The sequence below is a fragment of the Tachypleus tridentatus genome, chromosome 2, assembly GCF_004210375.1.
Source record: "Tachypleus tridentatus isolate NWPU-2018 chromosome 2, ASM421037v1, whole genome shotgun sequence".
Classification (NCBI taxonomy): domain Eukaryota; kingdom Metazoa; phylum Arthropoda; class Merostomata; order Xiphosura; family Limulidae; genus Tachypleus; species Tachypleus tridentatus.
The window spans coordinates 140135495-140149246 of NC_134826.1; the positions used below are offsets into that span (position 1 = coordinate 140135495).

A 13752-nucleotide genomic window follows, 5' to 3' on the forward strand; every position below is an offset into this window, starting at 1 on the left:
TGAGTTTAGTGTAGTAAATACACACGAATGTCTGGCACCGAAGATAGCTAATGTACGATACGTGTTTATATGGTCATATAAAACTGTAATTAAAATTCTAAAACAGTCATTAGTGTCAGCTTATAGAAAATATAGTTCCCTTGTTTTTGTCGTGGAGGATGTCTGTATAATAAATAATAATAATTCCACCTCCTCTATATATGGCATGGCCAGGTGGTTAAAGCACTCCACCTGTAATCTGAAGGGTCTGTGTTCGAATCCCCGTCACACCAAACATGTTTGCCCTTTCAGCCCTGGGGGACGTTATGAAGTGTTGGTTGGTAAAAGAGTAGCCCAAATGTTGGTGGTGGGTGGTGATAACCAGCTGCCTTCCCTTTAGTCTTATACTACTAAATTAAGGGCGTCTAGTGCAGATAGCCCTCGTGCAGCTTGGGCGTCTAGTGCAGATAGCCCTCATGTAGCTTGGGCGTCTAGTGCAGATAGCCCTCGTGCAGCTTAGCGCGAAATTCAAAACAAACCAAACCACCCTACTATAACACCCATAGGTGGTTATTAACTTCAGATCGCCAGCTACAAAAATATGGACATATCGTAACAGCTCACGCGCATTTAACCTTGTACACTGAAATAACGTAATTGGTCATCAACGTAATTGGAAACATCAAACTTGATTCACCTTTTAATAGTAAACAAATAAAACCATGATATCCAGCTACAAGATCGGAAGTAGAACCAATCTGTGACTTACGTGTGAAGAGTTGAATTTTAAATATCAGCATTTTTTTTGTTCCTTTGTTCCATGTGGTGGTAATAAAAAGGATTTTGTTTGTTTTTGAAGTTCGCACAAAGCTACTCGAGGGCTATCTGTGCTAGCCATCCCTAATTTAGTAGTGTAAGACTAGAGGAAAAGCAGCTAGTTATCGCCACCCACCGCCAACTCTTGGGCTACTCTTTTACCAACGAAAAGTGGGATTGATCGTAATATAATAACGCCCCCACGGCTGGGAGGGCGAACATGTTTAGCGCGACTCGGATGCGAACCCGCGACCCTCAGGTTACGAGCGCATGCCTGAACGCGCTCGGCCATGCCGGGCCTAATAAAAAGGAATGCTATATAGTTTTTGAGTAGTATACGTGCAAACACTTAGATGTTTACCTCAGGCACTCTTCTTCATATATTATGCTAAAAACAGACAAATGTTATTACTTGAACATGACACATTCATACCCCTGTCTTATGGAAGTCCAGTGCTTACTTTTGGCAGTATTAAAAATTTATAATGTGCGCGTCAAAAAGCTTTTAATAATAAACTTTTAACTCATTTAATAATTGATATTGTGTCATTTAGTGGCTGTATCTAATCTCCAGATTTTGAGCTAAACGAACGGTTTTAAAATATGTGCTTAAATAAGTGTTGTTGTTTGTGTGGTTTGGTGGGTGGTTGCAAAAGTCTATATTTTTATGTTTCACTAAATAACTCTAAACCTGAGAAAGATACGGTATACACTGCCTATGAATTATTCCTATAATCAAAACAAGTAAATTACATGTTAGTGATCCAGCAACAGAAACATATCGTTTTGATAAGCAGATATGTTACGCAAACGAGTAATTGTTTACATGTTACCTTTTCATCAGTGAAATCTTGCGATAAATATTCCGAGATTTCGCGTGAGAACGTGTCAGTTTCTTAAGCCTTTAATTTCTCATGTATATTATTAATATAAAATTATTTTACCTATTAAGAAGTTGATACTACGACATAAAACGAAGTATTTGCAACTAAATAATCACCAGTGCAACAGATATAAATGTGCTATCTGTAAATATTTGTATAGAAATAACTATATATTTCTTCAAATCCTGAGGATAACCTAGCAAGTGTAAGTTCAAATTAATGAGCTGACTGATGTTATTTGTAGTCCTAAGTTTTAGTATAATTTATCTCACAGTTTTAGAGAGTGTATGCACAGATAGATGAAACAGAAGTTATTTCATCAGTTAATGTTTCTTTCCACTGTTGTTAATGCTTGATATAGAAAGATAGAAAGTTACGTAATGAGCTATCTGTGCTCTTCCCTTAACGGGTACGTGAGTCGGTTTCTAACCTGGTCAGTCCGCAGACACGCCACTGTGCCACTGGGGTGGGGAACAAAACGACTAATACGCTATTTAGTTTATCACGTGAACCTTGGTTACTGAATTGTGTTGTCCAATGATAACTCGTAATCAGCAGATTGATATTTAAGCCACTTCTAATTCATGAGTGATTGAATAATATAGAACAAATAGTGTAGTACAGACTTTGAACATTTTAGTTTAATTAAAAACATTAATAATGATTATTTCAGGTATTTTTAAAATAACGTTTTGGGTAAATGTTTGTTCTTGTAATCTGTTGTCTGAAGAAGACGTCTAGTTTCTGTATCAGTTCATAACCTCCACGGAAGTTGATACGTTTTTCAAAATTAATGCGTTAAACAAAGGAAAAGCTACGTAGTGCGTAAATCATAACAAAATCAAAACTAGGTAGTGAATTATGTGAAAGATAATGACTTTGAAAAGAAAACTTGATAGACGGGTATTTTTCTTTCTCTCGTCTTTCAACAGCCTGTTCGTCCAGGGATATCTACAAAGGTGACAGTTCTCTCTTATTCTCAACCCCAGTGACTGTCATAAGCTCAAAATCGGGACTTGTTATCGGCCTTCACAGTGGTAAGTTTCACGTTAATATAAACTTAGATGTTTATAGTACACGGAAAACACTAAACATTAACAGCGTGTACAGACGTACAGCCATCAACGTTGCAACTAAATTCAACGTGTGGATAACATTAATAGAGCGATTTACTTTAAAAACAAATGTCAAATATTAATTTTACGTGTAGTGTAGTGTTTTCAAGAAACACTGTGCTTATGCTAACAGAAACTAAAATCTTATAATAAAGGAGTCGTAACGAAGTTTGTTCACCAGCACCGATCAGTTCCAACCTTTCCGAAACCTGGTTATCACCAAGGTAACAAGACTGTCAAAAGAGATGTACGTATCGCAACGGTACAATTGGTAGCTGGTGTGAAAGAAATAGCTAACTACGTCACGCGGCAAACGAATAACGTTGTCTGTGTTGTGAACAAATGATAATCTACTTCAATTTTCCAGTCCGTGAATACTAATTTAGATCTGTATTGAAATCTGAGATAATCTTCCGTACTAAAGATAAATACGGATGATACCTGAAACGAATTACAAAAAAAAAAATTATCAAGTCTTCTGAGATTCAACAATTCACGTACACAGAAATTTGTTTGTTAGTTTACTAGTTACAGTTCACATTGCTAAGGAAACTTAACAGTTTCTAAATATTCTGTCTTCTAAGTTGTTGTTTTTGTTTGTAATAGCATTGGCATATAAAAAATTGATACATACAGGTACTTATTGCTGTCTGGTATATCATATTACAGTTTTAGGTGGGTACGAATCATCAATTTGTAAACTATATTTTATTCTTAAAAATATTTCGCAACTTTCAGGTTTAACAGTATCAAACCTCTATTTATGATAACTAAAACATAATGTTATTAAACTAGAAAGCTCTTTAATTATTCTAGTAATTATTTAATAACTTCAAAGTTTCATGAACGAAAATAAAGTATTATTGTGAAATATTTAATTTATAGCGTTCAGCTAGTCATCACCACCCACCGCCAACTCTTGGGCTACTCTTTTACCAGAATAATTATTCATCTGTAGGAATTAGTAGGATTTGGGGAAATTTGTGTTCATGTCTCTCCATTTTATTTACTTAAACCAAAACTTCTGTAACAGGTGCACTGGATAGGATTATTAATCTCATTCAGAATATGATAAAGCAATAATAGGTGAAAGTAGCCATTCTAGATAATACAACAATAATATATAAAAGTAGCCATCCTAGATAACAAAACAATAACATGTGAAAGTAGCCATTCCAGATAATAAAACAATAATATATAAAAGTAGCCATTCTAGATAATGAAACAATAATATGAGAAAGTAGCCATCCTAGATAACAAAACAATAACATGTGAAAGTAGCCATTCCAGATAATAAAACAATAATATATGAAAGTAGCCATTCCAGATAATGAAACAATAATGTGTGAAAGTAGCCATTCCAGATAATGAAACAATAATGTGTGAAAGTAGCCATTCTAGATAATGAAACAATAATGTGTGAAAGTAGCCATTCCAAATAAGGAAACAATAATGTGTGAAAGTAGCCATCCTAGATAACAAAACAATAATATGTGAAACAGCCATTCTAGATAAGAACAAAAACAATAATGTATTTTAGTAGAAGAGGTATCTTAAGATGTCGGACCCACAAGTCCTACATTACATTCAGTTTTGGCACCGTGTTTTCCCAATTAGTGTTCTACTAATGTGTATAATAAATGTTACGCCCGGCATGGCCAAGAGGTTATGGCACTTGACTCGTAATTCGAGAGTCGCGGGTTCGAATCCCCGTCACACTAAACATGCTCGCTCTTTCATTCCTGGGAGCGTTATAATGTGACGGTCAATCCCACTATTCGTTGGTAAAAGAGTAGCTCAAGAATTGGCGGTGGGTGGTGATGACTAGCTGCCTTCCCTTTAGTCTTACACTGTTAAATTAGGGACGATTAGCGCAGATAGCCCTCGAGTAGCTTTGCGCGAAATTCAATCCAACCCAAACTGATCCGTTACTGGCTGGCAATCCCTTATTCCCTCTTTCACCCGTACTTAATTTTTGAAAGGAACATGAAATATTTGTAAAAAACAAACAAACTAATTTCAAGGGCTTATGATAAAACTGTTTACATATCTTTGATGCGTAGCTAAACAACACACAGCGACCCAAACTATTTCAGGTAGTGGTATTCATACTGTACAACTTGACTGTTTGGTCACAATAACTTACACAAAATTTCAATCGTCAATGTTTCCCAATTTCACTGCAAATTCTGATTTCACGCATAATTCGATTTTGTTTATATATCCGCACTTTTTTCACACCGAACCATTTTTATGTAGGTATTTGTTACTCTTAATTTTGGTTCGGTTAATCAATAGGTTGTTTGTTTCGTGTGGTCTGTACACAATGTAGATTCACGATACATACACCAGGTGTCGTATGACTAGAACGATGTAATAATTAGTAACCTTTTATCAGTCCATATTTTTATATAACTTTAATTTCTCGGTACGGTTTTCTTGTGTTTATTTGAACATCTCGTTTATGAATCTCTCATGTTATTTCATGTTATTTTCGTGCAATGGATACTGTGAATATAGTGTGTCTGAAATAATATTATTATACAAGCTTCTAATTGTTGAATATTCATGAAAAGCTAGATTATAGTATGACAGATATACTTTTTTATAGATATGATTGTACTTGAAATCAAACATTGCACAAGTTATATGAATGCTATTATATTTTTCTTATAGCATATCGTATATCAGTTAATTAATGTCACGTGATTGAATGAGTTATGAAAAAAGTACTTTATCTTTCTATCCCTGCTTGAGGAACTCATTCCGCGACAAATAACAGTACTATTCAGAATTCGTTTTTCAGGGCAGCTAGAGTACTTTTAAAAATTGAAAATAATATAATAACGGAAAGATTTAACTGCTTATCGAAAATAAGGGGGGAAGCCGTGTATTTGCTTTCTAACTGAGTCTGGTTACATATTTAATAACACAGAGATTAGTGGTTAACAAAGAGATATATGTACTTTACTTTTTTATTTTCTTAATGGAGCGATAAAAAATACCTGCTTACTGATCGTATCACAGAAAATATATATTGAGTGAGCCAACTTGTGGGTCCTACATCTTAAGATACCTCTTCTACTAAGATATATTATTCATTCTCCTCATCTCTCCAGTGGCACAGCGGTATGTCTGCAAGCTCTCGTCGCTAGAAACCGGGTTTCGATACCCGTGGTGGGCAGAGCAGAGATAGCCTCTTGTATAACTTAGTACTTAATTATAAAACAAACAAATTATTCTTGCTCTATAGTTTGTAATCTGCTTTTATTATTCTGTCTAGAACTTTATATAAATATATAACTGTAGGTAGGCAGATATTTTCATATTACTATATTTTAGTTAAATGTTAGAACGAACATTACTAATGTATTTTAATCAGCATACAGCCGTGTGAGTAGCCCTGACTTGAGACTTAGAAACCACGTTACATCCTTTCGTTGTTGCATGAAAAACCTCGAAAGCACACCTTTGGTTTACGTTTGAAAATATTTTTACTTTGTGTTCAGATAAGTCGAATTTTACGTCACTAAATGTAAAGCCTATATAAGTTGTTATATTCGAATCAATCATTCAAACCTTTCAAACTTAAAACAGTTATACTGGTAAACCTTAAAGCTTTATTTTTGATAATATGACTGAAATTACACTGATTGAATACTTTAAAATCGTTGCTTCATTATTTGAGCTCATAGTTAAACTTGAATTTTATTGGCTAACTCAGAGAAGAGTGATTTTCATTTGTTGACGAACATAGAATGTATTTTTAAATGCCTGATGAAGAAAATAATGCAAGTTCCTTTTTTTCTCTTCATAAGTCCACAAATAATAATTATATAAATATACCTCATAGGCCCGGCATGGCCAGGTGGGTTGAGGCACTCGACTCGTAGTCCGAGGGTCGCGGGTTCGCATCCCCGTCACACCAAATATGCTCTCCCTTTCAGCCGTGGGGACATTGTAATTTGACGGTCAATCCCACTATTCGTTGGTAAAAGAGTAGCCCAAGAGTTGGCGGTGGGTGGTGATGACTAGCCGTCTTCCCTCTAGTCTTACACTGGTAAATTAGAGACGGCTAGCGCAGATAGCCCTCATGTAACTTCAAACCCAATTATACCTTATAATAACGCGTATCTAGCTATTTACACAACACCTTCTTTAGGAACTTGAGAATGTTTCTTTGTCATTGAAATTACGAAGGAATGGTATATTGAACATGTGAGTATGGGTTGTCATCCAAAACGTATGCCTTTTCCTGTTAAAGGTCTCCATAATTTTCTACTGTTATTCATTCTTCTTCTGTGTTATTCACTCCATATTAAAAAATTTCAAATCGCAAGGTACATAAGATTGCAAAGCAGAGACTTTGGCTTCAAAATACCGAAACGATTAGCCATGAAAAACAGTGAACCATATACTCACATCATATTCAGTTGTGAGGAACATACATATAGACAGAAGGAATACGTTCGCGTCATGAATTATAAGTTATTGCACTACGGATAAAATCGATGTTATCGAATCACGAAGCGCACATTAGGGTTAGCGTAAACATTTACTGTATGCAATGTTTAAGTCATGAAACCTAATAACAATATCAAGCTACACAGAGGAAATTTATGATACAAATTTTGTCGAACTGATGGTTTCCGACTGTCAGTGAAATATACTGCTCTGCTTCTTGTCGTATTCAATAAATACTTCAATAATTCATCAGTAATTTATGACACACAACAAGTATATTTAAACCTACTTGAAATATAAATGTATCTCATAACGGCTCTTTGCTGACCTGAAGATGACCTAGGAAGGTCGAAACTTGTTCTCTACTTATCTGTAAAAGTGTTACTGCCCATACCAGCCGTTCTGAGATACATTCACAACAATCTATCCAAACTTGTGTTTAACGTGTTAGAATATTTCTAATCAATCTGTACCTAACCATCATGTAACAACTGCATAACATAATTAATATAAAAGTAATTAATCTGTATTTAACCATCATCTAACAAATTCATAAATTAATTAACATGTAAGTAATTAATCTGTATTTAACCACCATGTAACAACTTCCTAATTTAATCAGTATAAAAGTAATTAATCTGTATTTAACCACCATGTAACAACTTCATAATTTAATCAGTATAAAAGTAATTAAGCTGTATTTAACCATGATGTAATGACTTCATAGCTTAATTAATCTAAATTTAATAACCTGTACTTAACCATCATTTCACAACGTAATTAACCTAAACGTTACTTATTTCTACCTAGTACTAATTTTCATAATTTGTATTATAATTATTAGTTGCTTCTCCAAAGTCTTCATCTCTTCTTAACCACCACAATAGTTTAACTCGGTTAAAACATTATATGTATTCTCTTTATTAAACGTAAACATTTCTTGTCTAGGTATAACCGTCACAATGTAACTACCTCTCTGCCAAAGAACAATTTTCTTATTGGTTATATTTATCTGCAACCATCATAGAGCACAACAGTGTTGATAATATATATCATTGTACAATGTTCTTTATTTCACTCAGTATTCAATACACTCCTGCCTATTTAGCAAAGATATTATTTTTACTGGTTGAAATGTCCTATGGGTTTGTATTGTGATATAACCGCTTTAATTAAACAGTACAGAAACTTATTTAACTTGATTCATAGCTGATTTTAAGTACAACTCTTTCCATGTCAAAGCGACTGTTATTTTTAAAAGATATTTTGTTTCTTTACTTATTAAATAAGCTAACAAAATGGTATAGTACTAGAAGCTAGGTTACTTATCCTTGGAAGTATATTTGTAAGATTTAACCTGCAGTACAAAACTAAAATGGTTACGTACAAGAATGGAGGTTAGTTAGTTATTTGGAATTTCGCACAAAGCTACTCGAGGGCTATCTGTGCTAGCCGTCCCCAATCTAACAGTGTAAGACTAGAGGGAAGGCAGCTAGTCATCACCACCCACCGCCAACTCTTTTACCAACGAATAGTGGGATTGACCGTCATATTATAACGCCCCCACGGCTGAACGGGCGAGCATATTTGTTGCGACAGGGATTCGAACCCGCGACCCTCGGGTTACGAGTCGAACGCCTTAACACGCTTGGCCATGCCGGGCCATAAGAATGGAAGTACCCTATGAACTGTAACTCCACTTACGGTAGTTAAATGTAAAAAAATAAATATTTTACGTTAAAAGTTTTATTTGGTCAGATGTTTAATAAAGTACTATTATACACACATATTTTATTATTTTTTGGAACTTGTAACTGGATACTAGGGAATTCAGACGTTTCGGCTTTATGAGTAGAAAATATTTTATTTTTCCGTCTAGTGTTTCGTCCTCGTGGCTCCAACAGGCTGATAATACAATAACTCGAGTTGTTATACTACCAGCTCTGATGAAGCCGTTGGGACGAAACGTTGTTGAGTTCTTGTACTACGAGCCCTGTTGGTCCGGCATGGCCAGGTGGGTTAAAGGGTTCGACTCGTAATCTGAGGGTCGCGGGTTCGCATCCCCGTCGCGCCAAACATGCTCGCCCTTTCAGCCGTGGTGGCGTTATAATGTTACGGTCAATCCCAGTACTCGTTGGTAAAAGAGTAGCCCAAGAGTTGGCGGTGGGTGGTGATGACTAGCTGCCTTCCCTCTAGTCTTACACTGCTAAATTAGGGACGGCTACCACAGATAGCCCTCGAGTAGCTTTGTGCGAAATTCCAAAAACAAACAAACATATATTCAGCAAAATTACGTTTTCAGAAAGTATGTAAAATCTTTAACACCAAGATTGTTTTTTATACAATAAACTTGCTCGTCATAATAATTTTCATTTCTTTTATTTTATTTTTTTCAACGCTTCCATCATTAAATGGTTTGACTCATTTCTTTGTAGAAACAGCCTGATGACAAACTTGAACGCTAGTTGTCGCTTATTCCAACCAATGAGATCACGCAGTACTGTGACGTTAATATTTTTTGTAAAGGAAAATAAATAAAATCCATCGGTGTTTGCGCTTCTGAGTGTGAGCATGTAGAAAGTCAAACATAGATACGGCAGAGAAGCTGCTGTTTCTTCAGGTGGGTAATCAGTTTGTTGTGACTGAGTGAAAACGCGGTTAAGAAACTGTCATTGGTGGTTAACCCTCATTCGTCACTGGTTACGTGCGTAATTATGAGCTGACAATTGAAATAGGAAACTTTTAAAGCGACTTGTGTGATATACAGTTATTTTTGCGTATTAATGCGAAAGGCCTTAAAGCAGCGCCACGTTACGAGTGTGGCGAGAAATATAACTACCCTCTTTGTATATCACTTTCCTTTAAGGAAAACATATTCTCCGGTTAGCACGTGAGCTGAATAGACATATCGTTAGCTCAGAATGTCCCTCGGTAGCAGCCAGAGTTGAGGATTCATACGATTAAAGTTCCATCCGAAGATTGTATCCGTAAAAATTATATGTTATTATGAGTCAGGTAAAACATCCAACACCTGCAGCGCCATCCTCATCTCCTAGATGTATAATTGGAGGTAAGATGGTAAACTTTCTTGAAATTGAATGAATTTTTATGCAAGCTGGTAGTATAGAAGACAGGTAATTCTCTTTATAGACTTATTTGTTCCGACAATTGTCATTAAAACTCTGTTTAAGCGTGACTTAACTTCACTAAGTCTAGGTCTTCGTGTGGTTTCAAAATAAAATATCTGAAAACTGTGTACATTCGTGTTTCTGTGTTGGATTAGCAATGGTTGAATTTCGTCATTTGTTTGTGTTATATCGCCAGTGAGAAACTGATTATATTTTACTATTTTTAACTCGAAGCATTTTTGTAATAAAATGTAATATGAACTCCCCCAAGCTTATGTATTAATGTTCGATCTTTGAATGACAGTGTTCCAATTTAAATTTAACTGGATTAGTGAACTTGTAGGATATCAGTAGCACCTGACGAAGCTGTAACAGCGAAATACAGAGCTGATAAAGTTACATTCAGGAGACACAGGTCGTGATTTTATTGGCGCTTGTAGATTGAATTTTCTCGTGTAAATATTTTGTGTATAAAAAAAACGAAAACATAAAATTATCGTTAAAGTAAAACAGCGTTTTTTTATTTGTAAAACAACTTTATATCCATTTACTTTTGCTGAAATTTAGGTTTAACTTTCAAATTTTATATGTTATTTTCAAAAGACAATAATGAAAGAAAGACTGTTTTTTTTATCAGCCTCAATATTTTGTCAAATCAAGGCGACTTTACGTTTATATTATCATTACGTGTCTTTAACTGTTTATGTTATCATTTACTGTTCTTTAAACTTTCGTAAAAAGAAGAAAAGAGGCCTGGCGTGGCTAGGAGGTTAAGACACTTGACTCTAATCTGAGGTTATGGGTTCGAATCTCCTTAACACCACACATGCTCGCCCTTTCAGCCGTGCGGGCGTTATAATATAACGGTCAGTTCCACTATTCGTTGGTAAAAGAGTATCCCAATAGTTGGCGGTAGGTGGTGATGACTAGCTGTCTTCCCTCTAGTTTTACACTGCAAAATTAGGGACGGCTAACGCAGATAGCCCTCGTGTAGCTTTACGCGAAATTCTACACAAACCAATAAGAGAAGAAAAATCTATTCAAATTCCATCTAGTGTCAAATAATAACAGTAGACCTTTATAATTGAAAAAAAAAATTGCTGTTTTCAAGACTGTATCAATAAGTAATGTTGCCTTAAATTTTTAAATGTGTTTATAATCTCAAAATGTTATTAGTTTAGTATCTTCAAAGGAGTTAGTTTTGTCTTATATTTATGTTTTATATCTGTTGATATTGCAAATATTATAATACTGGTTTTTTATGAAAACATTAAAGTGGTGTTTATTCGGTGTTATTACATAACTTCACGTTCTGCAGAATAATATGAAAAATGTCGTTTCTCCCGGCAGTGCCCATATCACATGTGTCGTTAAAAAATAATGTTTTAAGACAGCAATGTACAGTTTTAATGTTACAGTTCTTGCTATAGATTACAAAAATAGAGTGTTGGTATTATTTAAAGACAGACGCTTCTAATTAATTCAAAGTAACGTAACTACCAAACTTTTGTGTCACAAAAATTAAATTTTAAATAAAAGTGTAGCAATTTTTATTAGTTGCTTATATTCGTTTGCTTTTGAATTTAGCGAAAGCTACACGAGGGCTATTTGCACTAGCCGTCCCTAATTTAGCAGTGTAAGACTAGAGTCAGCACCACCCACTGCCAACTCTTGGGCTACTCTTTTACTAACGAATAATGGGGTTGACCGTTACATTATCACGCCCCCACGGCTGAAAGGGCGAGTATGTTTGGTGTGACGAAGATTCGAACTCGCGACCCTCAGATTACGAGTCGAGCTCCCTAACTACCTAGCCATGCCAGGTCGGTGTTGTTTATGTGTGGCAGTTAGAATATATGGTTCTATTCATTTATTCTATTCTTCCATAGATTGTATTGTAGAATATTTCCGTTCAGTGCGAATAATATATCAAAAACTTTGAGCCCTATTGTGAACTGGTTCTATCACTTGTAATATCGAGTTTTGTTTAGTTGAATTTACAGGAATGTTTTTTTAAAAAATCGTGTAATTCCGACAGGTGGCATAAATTTCACGTTTGTTGATTATTTATGCTTGAAAAACAAAAACAGAGGAAATATATCAAATTTCAAACGTAACGCAAGTTTTAAGTTGCGTATTAACTACGTTAGATAGCGATTTTATTGGACAAAATATCAGCGAATAATTGAACTGATTAACCTACTGTTACTTATTACGCAGATTGTATGACTGAAACGACTATCACTCAACTTCTATCTATAAGACTGAAGTACTCGCCGCCAAAACCATGTTGCACTCAACGTCCCTGTAGCATATTACATCTCTTCCCGAACGTTTGCCGTTCACGTCTTTCCCGTATACAACTATGGTTTATTACACTCACGAAGAATGAGTTAAGTGGGAAGACATAGCACATACATTCAAATTATTTGCTCTAGTAATTACATATTAATTTCATTAAGAAGAAATAGTAGAACATTTACTTTCATGTCAATGCACTAGTGACTCAATCCTATTTGGTTATGACTGGCGTAATACAAATATGTTGCTAAAACAGTCGCTCACAGACATTTGCTGAGTTGATCTACTGTTCTACACCTACTAGTTATGTTCTACTTTCATGACTGTACAGAGAAGTTGTAGGCAAGTTAAACTGCATGGGAGTATCTTCGTGTCTCGGTTATCTGTTGCGTGGTCCGCGAGGAATCGAACTCGGATTTTAGCGTTATTAGTCCGTAAACATACTACTATCCCACCGAGAGGAACAGATGTCATTGTTATTAGTAAATAAACGTTTTAAAAGGTATCCGATTTTCAGATAACCATTAAAACAGGTAGCAGTTCTATAGATAAAAAAAACATTTTGCCCCTCCTCTGATTAACGCACCCGGGGCGTCGTAAACAGCAATGGGGGTCGATATTTATAGTATTTGTGCAGTTCCAGATTCTATTTTTTTACGTGTGATTTGTTGATCTCAATGTCTATTTTTAATTAGACGAGGGGCGCTAATTAAGGGCAACAGTGTATGTATTGTACAGCACAGTAAACGATTATTTGACGAATCGGTCAAAAACACGATTTCTTTATATTCTTCCCTTCTTTATTCTTCTAAATATTTTCAACTCAGTTTACGTTTCTCTTTTAATGTATATTTCAAAAACTAAACACTAAATCAACAAAAATATTAACGATTAAAATACATGAGCTAAAACTACCATTACACTTGTATAAATTAAACCATCACGACACGTCAGTTGAATAACAGCATGTTTATTTTCAATCTTTATATCTCTTTGCTAATGTTATAACATTAACAACAATCAAATCTATATTTTAATGTCTTTTTTTTTACATTAGACAAAATA

General features: G+C 35.0%; 1 protein-coding gene across 6 annotated transcripts in view; it reads left to right on the forward strand.

The window, feature by feature from the left end:
• Nucleotides 1-13752, forward strand: part of LOC143245244 (band 7 protein AGAP004871-like) — a 555064-nt gene that overhangs the window by 146319 nt on the left and 394993 nt on the right. For 3 of the 6 annotated variants that reach the window (XM_076491375.1, XM_076491376.1, XM_076491379.1), the window contains exon 2: nt 2612-2716. The exons of 1 other annotated variant lie outside the window; for it this stretch is intronic. In XM_076491375.1, the coding sequence (XP_076347490.1) occupies nt 2612-2716 (105 nt within the window). Of the gene's footprint in view, nt 1-2611; nt 2717-9848; nt 10329-13752 lie in introns of those variants that run through there. 2 more of the 6 variants (XM_076491378.1, XM_076491385.1) reach the window with 2 other exon arrangements.